At 48.8% G+C, this 27,373-nt stretch overlaps 1 protein-coding gene across 1 annotated transcript; it reads right to left on the reverse strand.

The window, feature by feature from the left end:
• Positions 1–278: 278 nt before the first annotated feature.
• On the reverse strand, positions 279–27,373 carry WDTC1 (WD and tetratricopeptide repeats 1). Its single transcript, XM_069875552.1, has 16 exons — positions 27,156–27,373; positions 21,661–21,808; positions 19,287–19,370; positions 18,342–18,388; positions 17,032–17,143; positions 15,931–16,118; positions 15,142–15,324; positions 14,293–14,387; positions 13,121–13,236; positions 12,004–12,079; positions 9,763–9,859; positions 8,271–8,444; positions 4,673–4,908; positions 4,133–4,301; positions 3,528–3,720; positions 279–3,388 (listed from the first exon to the last, which is right to left on the reverse strand). The coding sequence occupies exons 2-16, from the start codon at positions 21,766–21,768 to the stop codon at positions 3,191–3,193; spliced, it is 2,076 nt and encodes a 691-aa protein (XP_069731653.1). The 5' UTR covers positions 21,769–21,808; positions 27,156–27,373; the 3' UTR covers positions 279–3,190.

The following is a 27,373-nucleotide window of genomic DNA, read 5'->3' on the forward strand; positions in this document are numbered from 1 at the left end:
ACCGAGGGATCTGAGCTCCCACACCTGGATAAACCAACATCGGCACTGATGCAGGAGCCACCACAGCTCACGAGCCCATGTTTTGGGCTCCCCAGTCTCCTCCCCACTCAAGTTTACTGGGATTTCCATTCTCTGGGAAGAACAACCAGCCCTACCCAACTACCCTCTACCCACCCTCGTCCACTTCCACCCACCCTCATCCACTTCCACTGAGGAGAAAGGTAGAACAAAGCCAGAACACCCCCCTACACCCAACAAAATGACACCAAAGAAAGAACTAGAACAAAGAATTGTTTAATTGCTTAACCCTTTCTCTTCCAGGGACCAGAGAAACAAGTTTTCTGCTCCTTCTAATGAGGGCAGTAAGGCTTGTGTGTTACCTCTACAACTGCAGGGGCAAAGTTTATGAGATGATCATCTTTAGTACTTGAAAAAGCGAGAAGCAATGGTCATTGCGACACTAAGAGAATCCTAGAATCTCCTAACGGAGAGCCCATTGCTAGAGTACAAAAATAAAGGAGGCATCCCTGCATATCCCAGGCTAGAAAGAGTTAACCAGAAAGAGCAGGAAGAAGCTTTCCCAAAGAGGGGGTTGAAGTAAACAGCAGAGGTCAATAAAGCAACATCTTCTCCCTACTTCCCCAGCATGTTTTTTCCTTCACCAATAAATACAAATTCCTCATTAACAAGCGACAAAGCAGGTAATCTGCCTGCAACAAGGGGAAAAGGGGCTGGAGGCAGAAAGAGTTTTTCCTCTCCCCTTCTGTCCCATTATTATTTCTCTCTTTCAGCCACAGCAGCCATTAAAAAGAGCAATCCACTGCAGAGGCAGGGAATCTTATAGGTTTCACACTGCAACCAGCAGGTAAAAGAGCTGCACTGTCTCACAAGGGTAAAAACAACGAAAAATAGCTGCCACAGCAAAAGGTGAATGGGGAGGGAGAGGTCTGTTCTCTTCAGAGCTTTCCATCTCAGTCTCTCAGTTTAGAAATCAAAGCCTGCAAACGTTGTCTACTGGAAGCTGAAAAAAAAGTTTGAGTGGGAGGAGAAGAGGGAAAAAAAAAAGAAGATGCGTCTAGCAGGAAAGCCTTAAGCTAAAAAAAAAAAGAAAGGCCAGACCATGTCAAAAGCCACCCAAGTGAGAAGAATTTGCTGCTGCCTCTAGGTTTTGAAGAGCATCGAGTGCCAGAGCACCCCCGGAGTCAGGGAGCTTGGAACAACCAAACAGGTAAACTGAGCAAACAGCCACATCTGCCACGATGGAAAGAGGCAAACATGCCCTCAGCGGCCAAGTGACGATCCGATCCGTCCCAGGAGAGCTCTGCTTCAGCAGCAGAAGATGGAGGGCAAGTCTCCATCACAGCTCGGCAGAGCACAAGCACAGCCCGTCATTTCTGGGCGGCGAGGGGCATGGTCCCACAAGACTGGGGTTCGCTAAGGCTCGGTTTCACCCACATGTGAAGGAGCAGGTGGGTATCTTTGCCTGAGGGGCAGAGTTCAGATCCCAGCCAGCTCCGCTGCAACTGCAAAGGGAGCGTGTGGGATCTCTTTGTGTCCTTGGAGAGACGCTGCCAGCTACAAGCCTCTGCGACCTCTCTCTCTCCTGCACAAGGCTCACTCATCTCATAAAGACTGTTCTGGAAGGGAGAAGCCGCCAGCTACCTTGATCAGCCAGCACTGCACAGTCTCGCTCATCAACGCCTGGCAGCCAGAAGCAGCCAGTGAAGGAAAAGGAGGCCTCATCTTTCCACAGCAGGAAGACCAGGGACTGCACCACATGGAAGAAGAGCACTAACGCAGCACACACACATGCGCACACACTCCCAGACACACACCTCACACCCCTGGGACCAAGGCTAGCATGTTCAGACCTTCAGCAGGAAGAGATACGAGACAGCACAGAGCAGTTAAGATCTCCAGGGGCTCTTTGGTCTTAGTTGATAGTCCTAGAAAAAACAACGTCTTCGGATTCAGTTGTAGCACAGCTGTGTGAGATCTGTTTGATAGTTAGTGTTTGGCAACTGCAAGAGAGAAAAACAGGGCAGCTTACATGAGAGGGGAAGGAATGGAAGTACAGTGCTGCATTTCTAGATGTTCTCCTGGCTGCGCAGACGGAGCCAGTGTGTGGAGAGCGGGAAGAGGGAGGAGGGTTCCTGAGAGGACCACTAACCCATCGGATGCGACACCAACAATGAGGCGGAGAAGGCCTCATCGGCCAAGACAGAGCAGCTGACTGAACAAAAACGCTGCTGCCTAAAAGCTCAACACTTCAGCTGCAACAGATACGTAGTGGCAACGTTCTCGGCTCCAGCACGAGTGACGTTGAGAGGAGAAGGTGAATGCAGCTAGACACACTTTGGGCAGAGAGATACGCTCTGCAAGAGTGCTGTTACCAGCCCCATTCCTCAGTAGCGTTAGCTACGTGAGTCCTAGGCCTCCGATCAAACCTGCTGCCATCGCTGTCACCTTCCTCCACAGGTTCCTGTAGTTGGAAGAAAGTATCAGAGCTGGGCAAGCACATCCTGCTCTGTTGAGCTACACATGCTCAGTGCCTTCAGCGATTCATCGACTAAGACAGACGCCCAGGGACAGGATGGGCAATATCCAGTCCTTAATACAACACAGCTACCTCTGGTGACAACGTGTTAGAGATGGAAGCCAGAAGAAAGATGTTATGGGAGAAAACAGGCATTTCAGGGCCTACAACCCTAAGCCAGGGGCCCCTAGACAGGCTGGTAGCACAAAAGCAAAGTCAAGCCTTCAAGACCAAGATCACTGCTGTGAATTCATTCCATAACCCCTGCCCTAGGTTTTTGTTTTATTCAGGAATTTAACATCCCCTCTGCGAACGCATGAATGCAGGCAACACCACTCTGTACCAGATCGTACAGCAGCTCTGGAAAAGAATCACCAGCTTACACTGCTTATAGACAACTCAAAGACCCCTGTTGGGACTAAATTCCACTAAAGGCAAACCCTGGACTGCACTGCCATGCTGCTCAGTAGCGTGACGGGAGAAGGAGGAGGTGGTGGCGATGGTTTAAAGAGACGGCCGCTCCTGCCCCTGCCAGCTTGTCCTACTCTGTGCATAGTGCGAAACAGTGCAGTCATTCATCAGAGAAAGTTCAGGACCAAGGAAACTAGGTTCCCTTTCAGCCAAACAATTAGAGGAAGGAGAGGCAGTTCTGTTTTAGCTGGGCCGGCACTGGACTTGCCCCTCTGAGCTGTCTTCATCGTCTGAGCCTCCAGCCCCACCACTGGTCAGTCCTGTAATCCGGTACCCCATGTTGAGCAACATCACCTCCAGCGGGTCTGCATTCATTCGTCTCTGGTTTGCTTGGGAAGCACCTTCCATGTCTACTACCACGCGGCCGTTCAGGGTTTCGCTCTGCAAGACAAGAAGGGAGAAAACTCAGCATGACAGTGCTAGGACCAAAGAGGGGCTGTTACTGCTGCTGCAACGCTCAAGAGACGCCATTAGGACAGACCAGCGTGTCCTACACCTCATGAAAACACGACAGTCTCACCTCTGGCCTAGGGTTCCACAGTCGTACAACCGGGTCGATACCGCTGGTGGCCAGGAAGCAGTAACTGGGATGAGGCTGGAGACAATTCACAATCGACTCGTCTCCCTGCAGCACTCTAACGAGGTTGGTTGTTTCTTTCTCCCAGATGAAGAAGGAGCCGTCGTCTGACCCACTGACTATGTACTGTGCATTGCTAGGGCGAGAGGAGCAGAGCTTGGAGATCACAACTCAGAGCCAAAGCTCAGCTCTACCAGACGTGAGAATCCCAGATGACTTCTATAACCAGCAGGCTGCCACCCCTCATGCCTACGAATCCAGATAAAGCTTTCTGTGTTGTCTCCTTCCATCCCCAGGATCCGTGTTTTCAATCCCAAACAGCTTTTCTGAAACACTAGCCCAAAAGAGTCCTCTGTGGATCTGCTGCTGAACCAGTTACTCACACAAGCACACAAGGAGGAGGCTTTCTGTTATCTTTTTCAAGCCTGAAAACCAGCGTCATTTTATGAACACATGGAGCTATGCATCAGGCTTTATCCGACAGCAGAGAGCATTCTACTGCTGAGCACACTCCTGTCCTGCACCCCTATAATGCTCTGCCAACATACCTGCCAAAGAAATTGGCCTCTTTGATGTCTGTAGTAGTGTTACAGTGGCCACAATATCGGAATTTGTAGTCATAGCTGCGCTCCCTCAGCACCATCTCATCCTCTGAGATGGAATCCTTGCGGCCTGTGGCTCGCAGCCGGATGGGGCCACCCCCCTTCTTGTCTTCAGCTGGAAAGACAACAGATTTCCCCTGTCACAATTTGGGGAGCAACACGTTCTCAGCATATAGAAAGCACTCTAGGAGAGTCCAATGGCTTTAGAGAAGAGTTAAAGACAACTCCAGCAGGCAGCAGAGCACACGCTTCCTTCCAGATTATCTCCTGGGTACATCAGACTCCTTTTATCACACTCATTCAAGAGCAAACCAGGACCAGACGCAAGGAAAAACAGGCTCAGGCCAGTTTTTTTCCACAGCAACAATCAATCTCTCTCAGAAGACAGAGCTTTACTTCAGAGGGGCAGTTTAAGGAGAAAATTCCTTGTCCAATCATTAGCTTTCAGTATAACCTTGAAGAGCCACCCTGAACAAGGCCACTCACCGTTATCACTCTTGGAGAAGAGGGCTGCATTGATGTCTCTGTCCAGTGCGTCGCAGGCACTGCTATGTGCTTGCTCGGGGAACTTCCCTTTAAAGTCATCCAGACACTCCAGTGCTTCTGCCACGTACTTGAGTTCAAAGAGACAGCGGGCAAGACGGAAATGGGCCTTCAGGTGGCATGGATTCAAGGATATGGCCTTCAAGCAGTCTCTTAAAGCATCATAATGGTCCCCATCCCTGCAGAAAAGGCAGGAGCGGATGAGAAAGCCAAAGCAGAAACAGGATACATTTTCCACTTGCTTCCCAGCCCTCATTTCACTCCAAAGCTGCTTGTTCCCAGCTCTCTCTATGCAAGCTGACACCCACAAGCTCATGCACTAATAGCATTTACTGTGTCCCAGGGGCACCATCTGACCAAAGGCAGCTTCTCAAACGCACCTCCACACGCACGCAGGCAGCTCAGTAATGTGACCAGCCAGGAAAGCCCAGCAAGCCCTGACCTGCCATTTTAAATCCGGCAGAGCGGAGCTCACGGATAGAACACATTTCGGGAAGTCCTTTGAAGATGGAGGATGCACAAGCCCTCTGGCCAAGCAGACACAAGGCCTCTCCAGCAAGGCGAGCGGGGCCTCCTCGGAGCACGGAAGCTCACGCGTGCCCCTTTGTGGAGGCACAGCGTGGCAGCACGTTTCCCTGCCCAGTCACAGCCACTTGTAGCCCTCAAGAAGGAGCTACAAAACCATCACACATTCGTGGGCCTAACAGACAGACATCAAAAGCAGCAGGCTTTGCTCACCTTTACAGGAAAAACCTTTAAGTTTTAGAAATAAGCATTAAATCAAACTGGTATCGTAATGGATATTTATACCCCATTTACAGTTGGCGACTATGCTTCCTCAGGACAGGAAGGACGTGGATCTGTTAGAGTGAGTCCAGAGGAGGCCACAAAGATGATCCGAGGGCTGGAGCACCTCCTGTATGAGGACAGGCTGAGAGAGTTGGGCTTGTTCAGCCTGGAGAAGAGAAGGCTCCAGGGAGACCTTAGAGGAGCTTCCAGTACTGAAAGGGGCTCCAGGAAAGCTGGGGAGGGGCTCTTGATCAGGGAGTACAGGGACAGGAAAAGGGGGAATGGTTTTCAGCTAAAAGAGAGGAGATTGAGATGAGATCTTAGGAAAAAATATTTTGCTGTGAGGGTGAGGAGGCCCTGGCCCAGTTTGCCTGGAGAACTCCTGGCTGCCCCATCCCTGGAGGTGTTTGAGGCCAGGCTGGATGGAGCTTGGAGCAACCTGATCCAGTGGGAGGTGTCCCTGCCCATGGCGGGGGTTGGAACTAGATGGGCTTTAATGCTCCTTTCCAACCCAAACTGTTCTATGATTCTATGATTTCCCCAAGCTCCGTGGCTGCAGGAATAAGAACACTTCTGCTTGTGCTGTAGAAGCAGGAGAGATTTGACGAACCTTGTGGACTGGTACTAAGTTCAGACTGACAGGGGCCAAGAAGTCAGCCAGGGCTGACGCACCTGGTGTAACAGCACTGAGTCTAAATCGGTCAGAGTCACCATAACCTGCCTTCCGAGGGTGCCAAGTCTCCATACGATGGCTAAGAATAATAACGATGATGTTTCACACCTGTAACCCCCGTGCACTGCACCTACTGAAGTCTGAACCGGTCATAGGGAAAGGGGATGAATTGCTCTGTACCTTCCACAGGGCAATGGCTTTAGATCACGTGGAGGAAGAGGTGTTTTTGTGTCTCTACTTATCAAAGGTAGCTCCGAATATTTGTGTTATATGTAAGCGGCGCTTATTCAGTGCCACATGTATGTTCTGTGAGCCATTCCTCCCCATCTAGGTGGATATTTTCCAGATGTTAGAGCTTGCTAGCACCATACAGGAGAGCCGTGTCCATAAGACAAAAATGCAAAAGTGCTCTAACTAGAAATCAGCTACGTACTGTCAACAGAGACCACAAAGAGCAATCTGGAGAGTGATGTGGTTGGCTCTTACGAGCACATTTTAAAAGGATGGTCTCAGAAGTGCTGCAGAGTACGAGCAGCATCTTAGAGAAGATGAGTAAAGCAATGTTAGGAAATTACAAACCTTCCTTTTTTTCCCAGATCTCTCTGTTATTCAGAGAACAAGGCTATAACAAGACCTGCAGGATTATGCTGGGTGGCCCAGAGATATTCCTGCTCCCAACGTTCCTGCTCTCAAGACACAGGGTGATTCAGCATGGGTCACTGTCTAACTGCTTCACCCTCCTTCAGAGACAACCCAGCTGCCTTCTGCCAGACAACAGTAGCTGTTCCAAGCAGAAAAGTGCCCGTCTTTTCTGTGCCTGAGAAGTTATCAGCTCAGTGCTGTTTAATTTCTAATCATTGCACACCATAGAAACCCACTGTGCATACATTTTCACATCTCCCTGCTACCAAAAACTGTAGCAAAGCACGAGCTGACACACAGAAAGGTTCAGATCTGCCAACATCCTTGGGGAAAAATGATTCCTACAAGAAAAATGTCATTCATGAGATCAGCACTCAGCTTCTGTCCTCCATTCCTTAATCCCAACCTATTGTTCTCCTCCCTCTGAACGCTGAGGTCTTTTTGAGGCAGCTCCCAAACCTCTGCTATTGCAAAACAGCCAGTAGGCCAGTTACCAACAGTCACAACAACTGCTGGCTGCTCTTTATCTTGGCAAGGGGATGGGAGAATTCAGACTGAGGATTTCAGCAGGGAGGGAAGAAGGATATCCTCACAAAGCAAATGCAGATGAAGGACCACGGCTATTTTAAATACATTAATGGCAAGTCATGCTCCTCAGTCTTACCCTGCGCAAGGGGACAGAGACTTAAATAACTCAGCTGTATCGTGCAGATGCAGATGTGGCTATTGGTCACAGAAGACAATACTTACCGCAGAGGCTAGCGGTGTTTTTTGCAACCATAAAGACAAAACCTCCCCTAGACTCCGAGGCACCAGCTGCCACCTCCCCAGATCCCTCAGAAGGGTTCGCTTCCACTCAGGGGAAATGTGGAAGCTGGGGTAAGGCAGGAACAGCCAGGTCACCCTGTCTGCAGTACTAGTTACTTGAATAAAGCAGCAAGCAAAGCAACTCCAGGCAGCCCTACAACAATCTCATATCACGAGATACGGAGTTGCAAAGCATCAGAACCATTACCTCATCTGTTTTCAGCAGATTGAGAGCCATACTCCAATGCAGACCAGAACTATCTAAAGAAAGGCAAACACCCTTGGAGACACTCACAATGCTGTTCCTCAAAAGTGAATTTTTTGTTTCTTTTTAAACAGGAAAGGAACAGAACGTTACTCAGCATGCCAGTAGGCAAAATGATGAGCTACCACCAGCTGTGCTTGCCTGTGCGCTATCTGGGGCTGTAATTTCTCCAACACATGCTGCTGTGCAATACCCTTGTTCTATGCCAGAGGTGATCCAGTTATGGTTTCATCCAATAACCCCAACCCTGCTCCGCACAGAGGGAAACCGGGTGCTTTGCAGCGGACAAGGTATCCATGGTACTCAGAAGCCAGCATCAGCATTGCCTGTGACACTAAACTCTCGGATATTGTCTGCTTCCTTACCACTTGCGCTTCATGTAGGCAGCAGCTCTGTTTCCGTACAGCATGGCGTTGTTAGGGGCTTTCTGGACGGCTTTGCTGTACAGCTGGATGGCCTGAGTCCACAGCTGGCACGCAAAGGCCTCATTGGCTTGCTGCTTGATCCTCTCCAGATAGGGAGGTAACTCCACCTGGGGGCTGGAGGGGAAGAAGAAAGGAGCACAGGTGAGTTTTGCATGCCAACACTTTGATAACTCCAGTTAAACGTCTGCGGTGTTTCATTCTCACGTAGCAAGGCTCAGAGAGCGTTAGCTAATATCAAAAGTTACTTTTTACAAGGGCCTAAAGTGATAGGACAAAGAGGAATGGCTTTAAATTGGAGGGGGGGGAAGATTCAGACTAGACACTGGGAAGAAATTCTTCACAATGAGGGTGGGGAGGCCCTGGCCCAGGCTGCCCGGAGAAGTGGTGGCTGCCCCATCCCTGGAAGTGTTCAGAAAAAGGCAGAAGAGATCCTAAACTTGAATAACCTCAACTTAGGAGGAAGGTTTCTATTTGGCCTTCATTTGACTGTTTCCATCTTTTCTTTATATACAAACCTAAAATTGAGCAGTGGGCATTTTAAACATCGAATCCCTCAGACTTCACCAAAACATCTTTGCTTTGACTGCATAAACAGCATTTCCAGCCCTCTTTTATGTATAACAGAATGCAAATTCAGAAGGAAAGCAAGCATCCGAGTTCACAGGGCTGCACAAGTCTCATGCTTAGCAGCATCTCCGCTGCTGTGCTGGAGGGGCCATCTAGAGGAAACAAGCTGAAAACATCCAACAAAGTGACTTTGCTGGAACCTAGACTACCCATATTTGGTATTAAGCAACTGTGTCGACTTTTTAACGACGTCTCATCAGCCAGAGGAAAAACAGTCAGCAAAACGTGCTTCAAGGCTGCTTCTGCTTTGCCCCAACCACATTTTGCTCTTAAAGAAAGCAAGCGGCAGGAACAATAGGAGAGGGCTCTCCATCCAACCGTAGCTCACACGCAGGAGTAATCACTCCAGTGTCACTGTCATCAAGCAATTTTGGCTGCTTCAGTTCAGTCGGTAGCAGGCAGGTGAACAAAAGAAAGGCAAAGGGAAACAAGGCTCTTTCAACCTTACAGCATCTCCTATCTACCAAGACAAGGTTCTCGCAGGCCAAGAAGTAACAATCACTCATGACAACTAAGAACACTTCGCTTCCAGGCCTGAAAAGTCATTTCTTAGTCTTGCCTGCAGTAATTCACCATCAAGAGCAGAAAAATCCTCCACCAGGACACTCTTGCCTGATCTATTCTTGTTCATAGCCCACACAGCAGGATCAAATAGAGCTCCTAGGACAGAGATCACTTGACAAAGAAGTCAACACACAAAGTGGATTTGTGCTTTGCACCTTGTTTAGCAGCACCTAACACTGGTGAGAGGAAGAGGACACGAACAAAGCCATAGGGCGTTCATAAGTAGATCTTGTGCTCTTACCTCACGTGTGCTCTTCCTTCAGGCAAGCGGAAGCCGTTGCTGTGGAGATGGATGCCGTTCGACACTCCATTGGTAGAGGTTTTTCCGTTCTGCACTTCTGAAGGTTAGGGGAAAAAAAAACAAACAGCCATGCTGAGTATCCGTGTAGATTATACAAATTCACATCTAAAGCTTCAGGGTTTGATTTTACACCACAGCCAGGCCAACTCCGCAGCCCCATTCTGAGCAGAAATAAAAAGTCCATGATTCCACATCCTCCAACTGGATTTGATTTGGCTTCTTATATTTACTACAAGATCTCTACAGTATCCATCACAATGAAACTCTAGAACAGAAAACCAGAAACATGCAGAACTACATGAAGATACAATGAGAAGGCTACTGAACAGAGCTGCCTTCAGAGCAAGTCTGGGCCATGATTGGAGTGCCTGAAGAAACTTGAAGTTTAAAAATGCAGAAGTATTTACTAACATCAGTAACTTTGTATTTTAGATCCACTTAGATACAGAATCACAGAGCTAAGTTGCTGAACATGTAATAAACAAGAAGGATGAGTGGAACCAATAGAGGAATCCAGTAAAAGAAAAGAAGAAAGCATCTGGAATTCCTTCTTTTCTAACCGTACTGCTCAAGGAGCAGTTGAAGGTAAAGTAATCCTCTAAAGGCCACACAGCCACATCCTCTACCATTTCTATAGAAAATATACAGCTTAGATTTTTACAAACTGTGTTTACATTGCAGCTGGACGTGCTCCTGTGGCTATTTCGCAGGTTGGGAAACTAGGAACACCGTCATAGAATCATGGAATGGTTTGGGTTGGAAAGGGCCTCAAAGCTCATCCAGTTCCAACCCCTGACCACGGGCAGAGAAACCTTCCACTGGATCAGGGGCTCCAAGCCCCATCCAACTGGGACTTGAACACCTCCAGGGATGGGGCAGCCACCACTGCTCTGGGCAGCCTGGGCCAGGGCCTCCCCACCCTCAACGTTAAAAAATTTCTTCCCGATGTTTAATCTAAATCTTCTCCCTTCCAATTTAAAGACGTTCCCCTTCACTCTATCACTCCATGCCCTTGTAAAAAGCCCCTCCCCAGCTTTCCTGGAGACCCTTAGAGTACTGGAAGCTGCTCTAAGGTCTATCTCCAGGCTGAACAACCCCAATTCTCTCAGTCTGTCCTCACAGCAGAGGTGCTCCAGCCCTCGGATCATCTTCACGGCCTCCTCTGGACCCATTCTAACAGCTCCACATCCTCCTGTTGAACTGCTCCGAGACTTCAGTATGCAGAGACAAGCATACACATGAAGTTCAGCCTTTGTACTGATAAATGCCTTTCCACAGCCTTTCCCCGAACTTTCTGTGCCCAACAGGGTGGAGCCTTTACTACGACTGCCCCACCACGAGCCTGTTCACGGCCACCCTGCCGTTTACAGCGTGACCTCAGCAGATACCACAGCACTGATCACCCACACACACCCAGGACAGAAGAGAAAGGCAGGCAGGGCTTGTATTTACCACCAGGATGTGAGTGTCAGATTAAGGCCTAAGGCATGCTAAATACACAGATCAAACTCTGCCAGAGTTCTCTGAAAACAGGGAAGGGACTGAGCAGGGAACACTCCCTCCTAAGAGTCAGCTTCTGCCTGGGGAATAACGCTGCAGTCATTCACTGCGCACTGCCTGCAGTATCTGTGTACCAACAGGCCCTGTAAGAAACAGGGCCAGGAATAAAAAGGCCTTTGGATACACTTACTCATCAAACAAATGACTTTTTGATTCAACTATCTCACCACCAGGAGAGATATTAGTGCCAGGCCAGATTCTTAGACTAGGGAAGAGATTGTTCTGTCTCTTTCCTAATGAGCATCTAAGGGGATAAGAGACAGATGCTACATTTTATTAATAATCTTTAAAAAATAAAACCAATTTAATATTTCCATGCTTATCCACAAAGTTTTCCCCCTTAGATGAAGGCAGGACACCAGGATCTCAACCCCTCTATGAAGTCTACTTTATGCTTTAAGCATTCTCCTTAGCTTACATAGGCAAACGCCTCTCAACAGCTCATAGCCCCCAAGACACACCCTTTGTAGAAGGGTTTTAGGACTCAGAAACTGCAGAAACAGCCATGACCTACTTTATTTTCCTAGTTCTTACCCAGACCGGGTTACACCCTGATAGAGAGTTGTGTAGCGAGTGATTTCACTCACCTTCCTCTTGCTTTCATGAGAGCATCGTACTTACCCCCTGAAGTATGGCACTTCTTTGGGAGAAGGAAAGTGTACGGTCGCTGTTTGTACGTTAGATCAAACAAATAGACCTAAGGAACAAAGGAAGAGAATGAGACAAAAGAAAACCCTCAGTGAAACACAGATGCTCAAATCAAAGATATTACACTGCGCTGGATGGGTACATGGTGCCGCATTTGTGCTCTGCTATTTCCAGTTTTCTAACGAGGAATGTTTCTAGGCTCAGAAAGAATAATGCTGAGAAACTGAGGCCTTCTCTTACTTAAGAGGTAAGACAGCCCTCTCCACACTTCAAGAACTTAAAACATGACCTGACCACACACTAACCTGCTCAGAAAGCTTCAACTCTAAGATGATGTTAACTACTTAATTAACACAGTCATCATAAACAAATCATTTAGTGGCAGAAGAGAGGTGATCCACTATACCAAGGCCAAAGCTGAAGCCAGGACTTCCTCAGAAACTTTGAAAGCAGCGCCACGAAGCTGTAATTTAGAATCGTGGTGGTACAGGACCTGACAACCCAGATCAGACCTACAATTCATCTAACTCAGCACCCTCTCTCAAAGAGAATGAGTGCAAGTGTGAGAAAGAGATCTGTGGAGGACAACCACAGAGTAACCTGCCTACAAGCAATGTTCCTGATTAATCCATGCTGATTAATGCTGTCACAGGAGGATTTTCTCATTTCACTGATAGGCTTTACAAAAGATCCATGAATATCGCTCAGTGCTTAAAATTAAAGCAATCAATATTCCAGGTGAAGGCCTTTGCTTCTTCAAGTTCCTTATTCACTAGATTCTATTACAGAAGCAGTTTGATGTTTCAGGAATGAGTTATGAAATCTTTTCTAGGTCAGCAAAGGTCAGTTCCAGAACTCTTTTTTTTATCTCTTCCAGAGAGCGAAATATGAATTGAAAAACCAGAAGAGAATGCTGCTCAAGTTTGCTGCTCAACCCCTAATACCAAGCATTTAGTTCGAATGAATCATGGAACAGTTCAAAGTCAATCACATTACCCACAGAGAAGCTGCGATACCATTTCAAAGAATGCACAACCACATATCGTGGCTGAATATGAAGCTTTCTGCCAAACTCCAGCTGTCTTCTTACCTGCTCCCCTCCCATGTTGACCAAGAGCTCAGTGCCATCAGGACTGAAGGTGACGTACGTGGCCACTAGAACCCTCAGCCGGTTGTTGTAGTCTGGAAGCTTCACTGGAAGGTGCCCTGTGGGGAGAAGAGGTCCGTTCATATTAGCAGAACCAATAATCCTTGTCTTTGATCCCAGCTGCTCCGTTTTCCAAGAGGTTCTGAGGAGAGCAATGTCAGTAAGCACATGCACCCAAGTGGTTTTTCCATTGCCTGCTGCTGTTTATTGAATCCTCCCATCAGGCACCAAAACACACAGATGTGCACAGCTGCCTTTTTACAAGTTCTATGTATAATTCTGCAAGGCCATCTCCACACAAGGAGAAGACTGCATTGTAACTAGCTTGCTAACAATGAAGTCTGCAGAACCCAGCAAATCTCAGTTTTAGGGATGCACTATGGATTTAGCTTCTGTGATTTGTGGCCATCTGCAAACAAATACCTCCATCTTCAACCCTCTAATCAGATTTCCTTAATAAAGCTCTTAGCACAACCGAAGCAAGGCTTCTAAATATTCAGCTCACACACAGGTTCTTCTGCTTCAGACAGCAGATGTGTCGCATGACCAATTCAGGGGGCCTAAGGAATCCTCTAGCGGGACTCATCAGAAGCAAGACTGTCAAAACTGGTCTGCTGAATGTGCTGGTCTAAGAGACTTTAAAAAAACAAACATTAGAGGGGAAAAAGGTAGTAAATAATGAGCTGTGGAGAAGAATGTCATCTGATTGCCCAGATACTGCATCGACGGTTCTTCATCTGCAGGATGAAGACAAACCACTTCTCTTCTGTGCCAAAAAGATTTGAACAGCAGCCTTGCTGGGACGAGTTCCAGGAGAAAGCCTATCGTGCCCAGGTTATCCAATCCTTGACTTTCAATTAAAAGTGACAACAAGACATTCACACTAGAAAAGAAGAAGGCAGGCCAGCTCACCAACACACTTCCAAACCAGGGAAAGCGGGCGGGTAACATAAGTAAGAATTCATTGCACAGAAATAAAATAAACTGCAATTCCATGGAACATCCCTGCATCAAAGAACAGCTCTTCCAAGCACTAGTTTCCCATGCAATGGGTAGAACTCTGCTTCTTCAGGCATTAAAGTCCCACCAGTCACCCTCTGCCCTGGTTCCTGTACCTGCCACGTAGTACTGCGCCGCACCATCCGGGAGGGGTTTCTGCCGGTCGCAGAATGTGTGCACTCCAGCTGAAGGACTCTGCTTCATGCTTTTTCTAGCCAGAAAGAAGAACAGTCTTACAGAATCATAGAATCACCAGGTTGGAAAAGACCCCCAGGATCATTGAGTCCAACCGTTCCCATCAATCACTAAACCATGCCCCTCAGCGCCTTGTCCATCCGTGCCTTAAACCCCTCCAGGGAAGGTGACTCAACCCCCTCCCTGGGCAGCCTCGGCCACTGCCCAACAACCCTTTCCGTGAAATATTTTTTCCTGATGTCCAGCCTGAACCTCCCCTGGTGGAGCTTGTGGCCATTTCCTCTTGTCCTGTCCCCTGTCACTTGGGAGAAGAGCCCAGCTCCCTCCTCTCCACAACCTCCTTTCAGGGAGTTGGAGAGAGCAATGAGGTCTCCCCTCAGCCTCCTCTTCTCCAGGCTAAACACCCCCAGCTCTCTCAGCCGCTCCTCTTGTTCTCCAGCCCCTTCCCCAGCTTCGTTGCTCTTCTCTGGACTCACTTCAGAGCCTCAACACCCTTCTTGTGGTGAGGGGCCCAGAACTGAACACAGGATTCAGGGAGCGTTCCACAGCATTCCACTGCTGGAAGCTTGGTCTATGCTGACACTTGATGTACAAACCTGCCACACAGTGTGCTCACCCACATCAAACAGACTGTGGGGTATAGAAAATACTGGGTAAAACTGCACAGTCAGACAGGCAAGTGCCAGACCACTGCAACTCCCCCTTCTCACCAAAGCCTTGAGCAGATTTTTGTACCAGTCCTGTTGCTCAGAAAAGCCAGGTGCCATTACCTGTGGTTGTGGATCATGCGTATGTCGTAGAGCCGCACAAAGGGTCCACTCGCCCCTACTGCTAAGTAGTTGTTATCCTGGGGGTTGACTGTCAGGCATTTGGCCTCCACCAGCTGCCCGCAATACTCCGTCAGGTCTATCAGGACCTCCGAGCGCTTGCTGTTCTCTCGCAGGTCGTACTGTCTGCACAGGGAACAAGGAGTCAGGCAACCCGTGCCACAAAAGCACAGAAGCAGCAATAAGAGAGAGGTTAACTTTCCACAGTGGCCACTCAAAGCAGCTCATTTGTACTGCTCAGTAGTGACCTACACTTAATTATCTGGACTGTGCATGAAGAAATGGCACTAACGACATTAACAGTCATTTTGGCCACAGGATACTGGATGCGTCACAGTTCAACACACACTAGGCCTCAATACTGGGATAACCATTAAAACCAGCTCTATAATGTGCACAGATATATTCAAGTTCCAAATTAAACTCCAAGTCATGACCTCACAAACAGTAACTCATTTGAAAAGTGGAAGACTGTCATAGTAACATCACTCATTTAAGAGTCTCAATGACTCTGGGGGGAAAAGTTTCTCAGTGCTGCATCTCCCTTCCCTTTGACACAGCTATTCCTTTTTTGGCCTCCCATTTCAGTGGAAGAAAACAGAGCTGAGGACAGGAGTCCTTCCAGTTTCAGGAAAAGGAGTGACTAGCTTACGCTCTTTAGCATAAGGACAACCTCTCTTCAGGTCTGTGCACAGAAAGTACTGCATCGGATCCTAATTCAGAGTTCTGTACCTGATTAGTCCATCTTCTGCAGCACTCCAAAAGGTGTTCGGCCACATGGGAGCTGTGGCAATCCGCTTGACTCTGTTGGTGTGATCTCCAAACATGTGGATGGTCTCCTTCACAGTCAAGTCATGGACATGCACCTTGGAATCTGCAGCTCCCGTGATGAGGATCCGATCCCCTGAATGTGGCAAGAACTGTGGGAGACAGATTTGACATCAAACTTGAGTTCTAGAGTCCTCAGCACAGGAAAGACATGGATCTGTCAGACTGAGTCCAGAGAAGGCCACGAAGATGATCCAAGAGCTGGAGCACCTCTGCTATAAGGCCAGGCTGCGAGTTGGGCTTGTTCAGCCTGGAGAAGAGAAGGCTCTGGGGAGACCTTAGAGCAGCCTCATAGTACTATAAGGGGCTCCAGGAAAGCTGGGGAGGGGCTCTTGATCAGGGAGTACAGGGACAGGAAAAAGGGGAATGGTTTTCAGCTGAAAGAGGGAAGATTGACATGAGATCTTAGGAAGAAATGTTTTGCTGTGAGGGTGAGGAGGGCCTGGCCCAGGTTGTCCAGAGCAGGGGTGGCTGCCCCATCCCTGGAGGGGTTCAAGGCCAGGTTGGATGGAGCTTGGAGCCCCTGATCCAGTGAGAGGTGTCCCTGCCCATGGCAGGGGTGGAACTGGATGAGCTTTAATGCTCCTTTCCAACCCAAACTATTCCATGACTCCATGAAGCGCTGAGGCTGCTCACATAGACTCGGCTGAGCAGTCCTGGCAGGTCACAGAGCAGCTTGCTTTAGGAACATGGGATGACTCAGATTACTACCTATGTCACACACGGGTCAGTGCACACACTCAAGAGTCACCAACTACAGCAGCACAAAAAATTGTCTCTTGATCACATCCCAGTGTGCTACAAGCATTTACTTTGACTTTCCACGGAAAATAAGCTAAGCAGGTATTAGATTCAATGCATTTTTAACTCAACATTAGAAATACTAAATTATTTGGGGAGGGAAAGAAATTGCCTGGAGGAGAATGTTTCCTCCAGGAAACATTCTATTCTCTTGCAGCTTAGGCTGCCAATTTTGTCAGCTGTTTATTCCTTCCGATCGCATACCTTAACAGAAAAGATGTTTGCAGTATGTCCTGTGTGCATAGAAAGGAGTTTCTTGTGGTGCAGAGGATCCCAGACAATGGTATGCTGGTCATCAGAGCCAGAGGCCAACAAGCTAAATCAAAAAGAAAAGAAGCACACATCAGGTATTCTTCCGTCCTAATGTGTGACCAATTTCTTAGAGTGGTTTGACCACAGACAGCCATTAAGTTAATTCAGCTCTAAGTAGCCCACATCCTCTCTGTTCTCCATTACGTTTTCTTGCTGCTCCCCACATGCCAATCCACCCCGCCAATTTAGGGAGCTAAACCAGTCAAATACCAACTCCACAGAAAACAGAGCAAGTGTTTTTTGTTGGTTTAGCTCACTGAACCCGCTCACCACCGATTCAGATGGCCCAGGGAAGAACAACAGGAACGTCCGGTCAACAACAAAAAGCAAGGTCTCAATTTCCCCTATCAGCCTGACTGCATTACTGCTCCACATCATCCCCAAACCCAAGCCAAACCATTAATTCCTGGACTTTGGAAGTGCCCAGCAGTCCCAAGCCAGGGCCCATTTAGTCACTCCCAGACTGCTTTTTAAGTGTGGGGTGTGGCAGCAGCATCACAAGGCACTGTTTGCCTCATACATCTACCTTCCTTTGAAGCAAAAGAATTTGACACCTGCAACTATTAGCTGTTTTAAACTTATTTCCTTGTAGCCAGATCTCTTTCAAGTAGATGAAATCTTCCCTGGTAAATAATTCTGAAGAGTATCAGCCAGCAGACTTTGGATTTTCTAAGAGGCATGTCAAGAAATATAGGCTCTTCCTTCCATCCAGTCATTTCTCAAGCAGACGCTCTTTATTCCACTTGGTTAATAGAGATGCTCATGTTTAGTGTCCCTCTAAAACTGCAGGGGGGTAAACACCCTGCCTCTCTCCCTTATATATTTGTCCCCCAGCAGAAGCTTTTAACAGCATGGTGAAGGGGGCAGGGAAAAGTCACTACCAGCTGGGCAAATCCTGAAGATCCATTATAATCCATAATACCACTTAAGAGAAGAGAAGCAGCCTTCAATCTCCACTTCTTAGCCTGACCATTTCCCTTCTGAACTCACCAAAGGGGCATTTCTAAGAATATCCAGATATATTTAACAAAATAAAGCTTCTTTTGAAGGGTGTGCTCTCCGACAATTCAAAACTTGGAGCCCAAGCTCCCCTTCACCAGGCATGGGAAGCAGCTACTTAGGGTAAGACGACCTCCATCCCGCTCCAGGGAGAACCTGGGCTTATCAGCTTGTTGATGCCCTGAATGGAGCCACATACTTACTCTCCTTTTTCATTCCATTCTAAACAGTTGACACACCCGGAGTGACCCTGAGGAAAGAGGGAAAATGGTATTACACAAACTTCAGACTTATCACACAGAGCTGTTCTAAGACAAGGACACAGTGAGCTCCTCACACAGAACAACTTGTTCCAATACAAGCAGGTTTTTTTATTCCAACCCTGTGAAAAAACACCCACATGGCAGATAAGCACCTCCATAAAAGACTGAGACGCTAGAGCAGTTGGGGTAGAAAAGGCAAAATGAAACTAAAAACAAAAATGTAGCATTGAATAAAATGGAGGTTTAGTCTCAGAGGCTACAGCTGAAATCCTGCTGTACACACAGAAAGGTGACTTTGCTTCAAGAGCCTTTGGCTAGGCTGACAAATTACATGCACAGGTTCTCTGGGAACGCAGGGAAAAAGCACTTTGGTAACTCTTTTAGAAGCACCTTGCTGCTGGGTGACTGTATCAGACATCTGCGCCCAAATTAACTAACAACGGCATCAGGGAAGACTAGGAGAACGCTGAGCAGCATTTGAGATGGAAAACGTGATTGAAAAGGGGGGCAAAACAACCCTTTCCTCCCCCAAATGAAGATCTTTTTAAGCTGTGCCAGACTGCAACACAACAACATGTTCTTCAGGCAACGCGTTACGCTCTTCATCACTAGAGCTGAGTGTCTCCAACAGTTGGTGACTGCCTTCTGCAGGCACCACTGCCGGGATTAGCTGATCCACGCCCAGTAAAGGCTCTCTTGTTGGTGCATTAGGTAACGCAGAAAGCTCACACAAGATCTCACTGAGCTATTCCTGGCTCTAACGCAGTTTAGGGGACTAAGCAATCAGTATCTATCCTATCCAAGACTGAACTCCGCACACTGTCCTTTCTGCAGTGAGTTGTACAACAAGCAGCTCAGTTTGCTCTTTAAACACTGCCCACTTACCTGCAACTCTGCTTCGAGACCCAGGCGTCGAATGAATGGATCAGTGACGTGATAGTGTCGTTCGAATCCCAGCGCACCCCTCTCCTGCATGAAGCAAATAAGGCCCACACTGATTACACAAACAAAATACTCCTTTTACTCTTTAAGAGATGATTTGAGGACTTTAAAAATCAAGCAGGGACCTTGCCAGCCACTGAGGTGTCCATAGCATCAAGTACATGGCCTGTTGCATGGAGATGTCATTTGCATTATCTCCAGGTAGGCAGTTTGTAATCCTTGACCCTGAACTGGTCTAAAAATGATGCTTATCTAATCACCAGGCTTCAGCTGGGTAGCCAAGACCAGGTTTGACAGGCCCACACTAAGAATAAGTTGCCTACTTCGGGCCAGAAACAAGATACAGAAGAGCTTGGGAATGCCTGTCATTATCCCTTGGCAAGGATTTCAGGAACAACTCGCTCCCAAGGACCAAAGCACAAGACCACAACTGCTCAGAACTCTGCTGTTACAGAGAGAGACAGATTCTGATCTGTCCTGACACACCAGCACCACAGTGCAAAATCCTGGGGAACACAAGCAAACAGCATCCTTTAGAGATGGCTTATTTCATCCGAAATGGAGCAGGAATGTGTAGCTGCAGTACCAGAGCACAGCCTGTTCCACGGGGAAGGGAACAGCTGCCACAGAACTGCGTCAGTACAAATGAAGGTGAAGGAAAGCAGGACAGTTGTTTCCCCTGTGATCGCACAGGGTTCACAGATGTATTAGCAGATGGCTTTGATGAAAGAAGGCCAACTGCAGAGGCAGGCATGAAGGAAAGGGAGCGGCAGTCATATTTGGGGTGGAACATCTGATGTCCAAGGAGATTCCTTCCAAGGACCTGATCCAGCCTCGGTTCCATTCCATGCCAAGCTGTGATCACAGTACCACAGAATCATAGAATGGTTTGGGTCAGAAAGGACCTTAAAGCCCATCCAGTTCCAACCCCCTGCCACGGGCAGGGACACCTCCCACTCGATTGTGTTGCTCAAAGCCCCATCCAAGCTGGCCTTGAACCCCTCCAGGGAGGGTGCATCCATGACTTCCCTGAGCAAAGACAACTGAAGCCTTCGTTATCACCATTTAAAGATGACAAAACCGATGCCAAAAATCACAGGGATGGTACCAGGAACACGTCAGCAGTCACAGCACAGACACAAAGAACCAGCACGCTGCATTACTGCTCTGCAGACCAACGAACCCCACACAACAAAAGCTATTTGTAACGAAATGGAGACAGACAGAAGGGGGTTGGAGGAAAAATAAAACAAACCAGGCTTTTTGTAGTAACTTTCCATTATAATCTTCAACCCCCTTGACATATTTTTATGGATAGCATTCCCAAAGCACTGCTAGGCCCAGCGCAAGGTGCTGCAGTTATAATTGCCTTGCTATTGCAACCACAGTGGCTTTGTGAGGTCTGTGCTGTAGGATATTGCTTTTCCTATAGGAACTGTCAGACTTTGCAATCTTCCCAAGGTCACACATGAAAATCTAACAGAGCAGGCAGTGTGAGAAAGTCCCAGGCTAATGTTCTAACCATGGAACCATCCCTTCCTTGTTTGGGCAGCAGAATAAATCTTTGCACACGGATTAAATTACAAGCTTATAAAACAAAGTTTGGGACCAAACTGCAAAGTAAAGTGAGCATTCAAGCTCCTTATTCTGGCCACTAACAGACCCCTATCGTGAATGCCGATTACCAGCAACACTGCAAATGATTTAAGGGCTCTGAGTCCAAGCAATAATTGCCCATTGTGCCTGCTGTAGCTAAGAGATATTTCACAAGTGCAGCCGTCAGATCACTGATCCGACCACCGCAGAAGTTTTTTCTTACACAAAGGAAGCAACACACTACCCTTTAAAGAAAAAGAGACAGAAAGAGACTGAGATCATTAGCTTTACTACAGTCAGAAAATACCTTTGATGGCAAGATCACACAAAGAGAACACACAAAGAAGCAGACAGAAAACTCATGAGGGAAGCTAGTGGAGGGTCCTTTTATGGTGCCCAAACATAAGTAGCTGTGTTTCTCTCTTCAGCGCTGTACTCAAAAGGAACAGACCTGCTGATGTCAAACTAGAGCGGCGCGCTCCTGCTAGGGAGAAGAACTGTATTCCTGCTATGCCATACTTCATTCCAGCTCTTCATTAAGGCTAGTGACAGGTCCTATGTGTTTGTTCTCTTAAGCTTCTTACACAGCTTATCAATACGTAAGTAGCAGAGATCTTTTCAGAAGTGAAGGCAACAACATGAGTAGTTCCCAGTCCAGCCTGGACACCGGTTCTGTAGCTGCTCTCCACCCAACACAGGTGAACACTCAGCTAACACATACCTTGATCTGTCTGTGGATGATGTCTCGGGTAATGTTTGCTTTTGCCATCTTCTTGCAATGGGGCAGACGAAAAGAAGCTATCGGAGGTGCTGCTGCGCATCCGAGCATGCCAACAGAGCAAAGATCCACACCAAGGGCATTTAATTACCTGCAGGACAGAAAAGGAAGGGAACAAAGGCAGGCATACAAATATTAGGCCATTCATAGATAATATCAAATACTTGGGTTTCAAACAACAGCGAGGGCTAAGAACTGGAGTTATGTATAAAGGCTCCTTGAAGAAACTCAAGGATGGGAAGGAACAACCTAAGACTGAAGAACTCCTAACTGAAGAGGCCATCCCCAGTCTGCAGAGAAATTCAAAATGAGCAGAGCTCCTGGACTAAATGAGTCTAGAAAAGCCGTATTTTTCTGCCAGCAAAGACCCTGCAAGGCCAGAGTAGCGCCCTGACCCACAGCTCGCCTCCCACCTTTACACATCCACTCACGCCCCACTTCACTTCTCCCAAACTCTACAACCAACAAGACTTATTACAGAGGGAATAAACACGGCATCGATATTTTTGGTCTCCTCTTCTCTCTCATTTACTACATCTGATTATCAGCCAAACAAAAATAAACAAAAGAGCATAAGTGTTCCCTAGGAACCACAACGGCCAACCATCAGGTGACACTGTCATCTGAGCACCCAGCTGCATTAGCAATAGAAAAGGGGCGATCATTTACAGCCGTATTTCCAGGAGAAATTAGATTTTTCCATGCTTTTAATGGAGTTCCACATTTAACACACTAACCTGAACAATTGAAACCCAACAAAATTAGCTACGCCTGCCAGAAAACATTAACATTCAGGGTGAGTGTTACAACCCCGCTTCGGATAGGCTGCTAAGCAAAGGAACCAGCTCATCTCTGAGAAATCATGGAATCATAGAATGGTTTGGGTCGGAAAGGACCTTAAAGCCCATCCAGTTCCAGCCCCACTCATGCACTGAAACAAGACTATTTCACAGAAACGCAGCAGCAAGCGACTCCACTGAGGCAAGGCAGAAGTTATGACAAACCCTGCCTGATTCTCTACCAGTTCATCCGTTGAGTTGCTGCAAACCGAGGGCTTCCCCCATCAGCAACGCTACAGCCACGCAGCTGTACCGCAGAGCAAAACCACTAGGCTACTGCAGCCAATCATCCCCAAATCCGTGGGCTTAATTTCCTTTCAAAAACGCATGAGCGTGCATACACAGGCATTTGTCCACAGGTAGGAAGTATTAAGAATTCACATTTCCTCACAGAAAGTCGAGTTTGTCCAAAGTGGAAGTTCAGATGGCTTTTCTAACGCAGCTGGCTCCGCAGTGAGCACAGAAGCATCTTTAGACAGAGGGATAGCAAGAAAAGCCACACAAACATCAGAGAATTGGATTTTCCTGCAGTGGGTTCCTAAGGAGGACTTTTAGGGTAGCCATCCCACCAAGCAACACACAGAGACAGGGCACAGCTGCTCGCAGGTCTGTGAAGATGAACCTCCCTCTGGCAGAATGCAAGCAGGTTGCATTCCAGTCCTAGTTTGTGCTTATGATGGGAACAAAACTGATAAAACTCCCAAAGCAACAGCACAGGCCTTGAACCCAAGGTGAGTCGAGACGATGGGAGGACTTTGCACAGCCAGCCTGCTCCCAGCCCGTGCTCAGCGAGGGCAAACGAGGCCGTACTTCCACCAGGGCCAATTCAAACCCCAGACGTACACACAGAAGCCTAAACTCACCACCACCCAAGGCTGGTGTCTGCAGCAAACGTGTCCAGTGAGCCAGTGGCTTCTGCCACGCATCTCAACTCTTACCTCCAGATGCTGGAGCCATCAGCTGAGATTTTTTGGACCCCATCATAAATTTGGGCTTCCCTACAATCCACCGGTCAGCCTGCAACTGAGCTAGTGCGGTTGTATTTGTCCATCGTGTACATATTTAATTCACATTCCTTCTCCTCCAGAAGCAGCACCAGGAAATCCAGCACACATGCCCAGGAAGAAACCTCATGTTTTAAGCATCTTTAACTTCATATTAAGTCTGCAGTTCCCCCTCTCCAAGTGGCATCCAGCTAAGCCTTCCTCTTCCTTACCAGGCAGGGACTGCTTGTCTTCCTCTTCAAGAGCAGCTTAGCTTTCTTCTGCTCTTAGGACCCCAAAGAGGCATCGTACCATGCCAGAGCCAAGCACACAGTAACCTCCCGATGGACAAATGCCTCTGAAGACCCCTGGAAATATTGTTGTCAAATTTCCAACTCCAGTCACAGCTAATTTCTAAACAGCTCCTTTTTATTCAACTCTTGTCTAGCAAGAATTAGCACCAAATGACCTGAAGGATATACATGGAAAAATACAGGTTCATGGAAAGATATGGACTTCCCATGCTCTCCAGACATAAATAACCCATAACAAGAAGCCAATTTACTGCTAAATAAGTTACTACAAAACTACTAATATGCTATAAATCAACTCTTTGACTGCATCACGATGCTCAGAGGGTACAAATATCCGAACCTCCCAAAATCTACCACTCCTTAAAGGGAGACTCAAATTCATAGAATCATAGAATGGATTTTAAAGCCCTTCCAAGTCCAACAAAGTGGCCCCAACCATTCTGTGATTCCCTAATCAGATGACACTGGAGCACGTTTCTCCATTGCCCTGCAAGAGCATCTCTGCACTCAATTCCAAGCAAGGACAACTTTCCCTGATCCCTCATGGTTCCAAACCTGCTGGGAATACCCTGGACAGGACTATAAATCTGGGATCCAGTTCCAACTGTCACCTCATCTGCAGAAGCAGCCTCTTCTCAAACTACAGGCTGAAGCATAGAAGGGATCATCTCCCCTGCAGTCCGATGCGGTTCATTCATGGACTCCTGCTCCTGCAATGCAAAGCTCCAGAGGCAGAAACAGAACTTTCGCAACACTTGGCCTTTAAATCTGCAGTCAAAAATTAACAAGCCACAGATTTCTGGAGGCTGTGGGCTCACAATCTGATGGGCTGTATTTACCCCAACAGTAAGTGAAGAGCCACTTAAGCTCCTGGAAAAGTGTGTTCTCAAAGAGTGCTTCAGGGTACGGGGAGGAAGGGGAGGAACATCATTATCTGGCCTTCTCCCGCGTGCTTTTCTAATTTTCCTGAAACATTTGCTCTAAGTCCGGAAACAAAGCCGCAACAACGATAATGAAAACAATTTAGTTGTTTTAATATTGAATGGTTCCCAAGCAGGTGGGATATGGGAGGTTGCTCCTGTCCTTGAATATCTTTTCCCCTCACCTTCACACACCTCCCTACCTCACTGACGCACGCAGCAACACACTGACACGGACAACCGCCCTGCAGATGTGGGCTTCGGAGTTCAAACCCAGGGACCACTGCCCTTCAGAAAAGCTCCATCACTGCCAAGAAGCTCCACAAAGCAGCAGCGCTCATTTCTAAATCAGCAATCTTAAATAAGTAATCCAGTTCCAAACTGTTCTAACGTGCCCAAGTTTCTCAGTCTCCAAACTCAAGGTCACTGAAAAGGAGCAGCACTTTGCTACAAGCTTTGCAGATACGCGACTCATCCCAAAGGAAGATTCCAATGGCCCTTCCCTCAAGCATCTATACATTACATCACTCATCCAAATGCCACCTGGGACCCAACTCCGCAGGCTTCTTCAGCCTCACAACTTATTCTCCCTATTCTCTTTACCTCGACTTTCCGAGACATCACAGATGAAATTAAAACTTAAGCATATAAATAGGTAGATTTTTGTAACAAACCCAGAGAAACAAGAGGAAATGACCTGGTTAGCAGCAGATACCTCGTAAAATAAGGTTTTGCTACAGCTGAAGGAGTTGCCAGGAGCAGTAGTCACTCCCCAGGACAGATGGCTCAGAGCACGGAGCCAGCCAACGACAGAGGAAGAAGTTGCTTACAGGAGCAGAGGTGGGATCAGAGACCTGACAAAACCAGCACAAGAGGACGGTAGCGTCAGGGAAGCTTTGATACGCCCAGAGATGCTGGCCCACACAACAGCTATAGCTCCCCTCCAAGCTGGCACCCCACCCCTTCATCTGCCAGCTGACATGGGAAGAAAGGGAAGGTGCAAGACAACACCTCAGCCCAGCACAAGGAGCAGCCTGATACCCGGATCCACATGGCCCAGGAGCTCTAGCAAGGAGTTTAGCCAGCAGAGGAGGAAAGGCTGATCTCCTCTCCAAGGAAAGGGGCTACAGGGCACCCACCGGGCAGGGGAAAGTTTCACAGAAGGTTTTAGCAAGGGAAAGGGGAGCAGAGGAGGGAGCAGGGTAGAGTCAGCCCTTAGGAAAGGGGAGAAGAAAGCGAGGAAAGCGCAGTCCCAGCTGTGGGAAGGGGGGAAAGAGAAGTCAAAAGGCAGAGGCTGAACGCAGCAGAGGGGTGAGTGCCAGCCAGAGGGAGCAGATATCAACGGAACTGGGGAGTAAGAGATGCTTGGACAGAGCAGGGCAGGCAGAAGGGATAGGGATGAGGGGCTGGATAAAGAAGGGCTTGTTAAGGGGTCAGGTGCCTTGCAGAGCAGTGGTGGGAATGCCTGGCAGGGAGAGAATGCAGTGGGGGGACCTGACAAGGAGTGGGATGGGGGTGACAGGAAAGAAGGGATCACAGGGACTGTGGGGAGAATAAAGGACAGGAAGGGGCGATATGTGACAGGGAAGGAGGGGGACAGGGGGGCAGGGAAGGAGGGGGACGGGGAGCAGGGAAGGAGGGGGACGGGGAGCAGGGAAGGAGGGGGACGGGGAGCAGGGAAGGAGGGGGACAGGGGGCAGGGAAGGAGGGGGACAGGGGGCAGGGAAGGAGGGGGACATGGGGGCAGGGAAGGAGGGGGACATGGGGGCAGGGAAGGAGGGGGACATGGGGGCAGGGAAGGAGGGGGACGAGGGGCAGGGAAGGAGGGGGACGAGGGGCAGGGAAGGAGAGGGACGAGGGGCAGGGAAGGAGGTGGACGATGGGCAGGGAAGGAGGGGGACAGGGGGCAGGGAAGGAGGGGGACATGGGGGCAGGGAAGGAGGGGGATGGGGGACAGGGAAGGAGGGGGACGGGGGACAGGGAAGGAGGGGGACAGGGGGCAGGGAAGGAGGGACAGATGATAGGAAAAGGGAGAGAGGTGGCAGGGAAGGAGGGGGATAGGTGGCAGGGAAAGGAGGATAGGTGGCAGGGAAGGAGGACAGGCAGTAGAGAAGGGGATAGGAGACAAGGAAGAAGAGCAGCTGACAGGGAAAGGGGGATAGGTGACAGGGAAGGGGTAGCTGTCAGGGCTTGGGGACGCTGTCAGGAGGAGGAGCGGGCGGGGCAGGGCAGGGCAGGGGTCTCTGGCGGGGGCAGGGGTACCGGGGGGGGCAGGGGTGTCTGGGGGGAGTATCTGGGGGGCAGGGGTATCTGGGAGGGGTATCAGGCGGGGGGGTGGGGGGGCGGCAGGGGGAGGGGCGGCGCGGCGGGCGGGACCGTTACCTGTCAGGGCCTCCCGGGCTCGGGCGCAGCGGGCACTGGAAGCGGCGAGGCTGCATCCATGCAGGGGTTGCAGAGAGCGGCACGGGTCGCTGTGAGGAGCCCGAGGCGAGCCCCGGGGCGCGGGCAGGGCCCTCAGTCTCGGCCCGGCCTCGGCCCCGGCCCTGGCCCCCCGCCCCTGCTCGCCCCCTCCAGCCGCCCGGGGCCCAGCCGCGTTCTGC

Source organism: Phaenicophaeus curvirostris, chromosome 23 (genome assembly GCF_032191515.1).
Source record: "Phaenicophaeus curvirostris isolate KB17595 chromosome 23, BPBGC_Pcur_1.0, whole genome shotgun sequence".
In the NCBI taxonomy this organism is placed as follows: domain Eukaryota; kingdom Metazoa; phylum Chordata; class Aves; order Cuculiformes; family Cuculidae; genus Phaenicophaeus; species Phaenicophaeus curvirostris.

What these genes read in the sequence shown, in the direction of transcription:
- WDTC1 (XM_069875552.1), bottom strand. Translation starts at nt 21,768, where the DNA reads ATGCTCGGATGCGCAGCAGCACCTCCGATAGCTTCTTTTCGTCTGCCC. An exon ending in CGCATGATCCACAACCACAG is followed by an intron (nt 14,388 to 15,141) that starts GTAATGGCACCT and finishes CTTTCTGGCTAG; the next exon opens with AAAAAGCATGAAGCAGAGTC. An exon ending in TCAACATGGGAGGGGAGCAG is followed by an intron (nt 12,080 to 13,120) that starts GTAAGAAGACAG and finishes TTTGTTCCTTAG; the next exon opens with GTCTATTTGTTTGATCTAAC.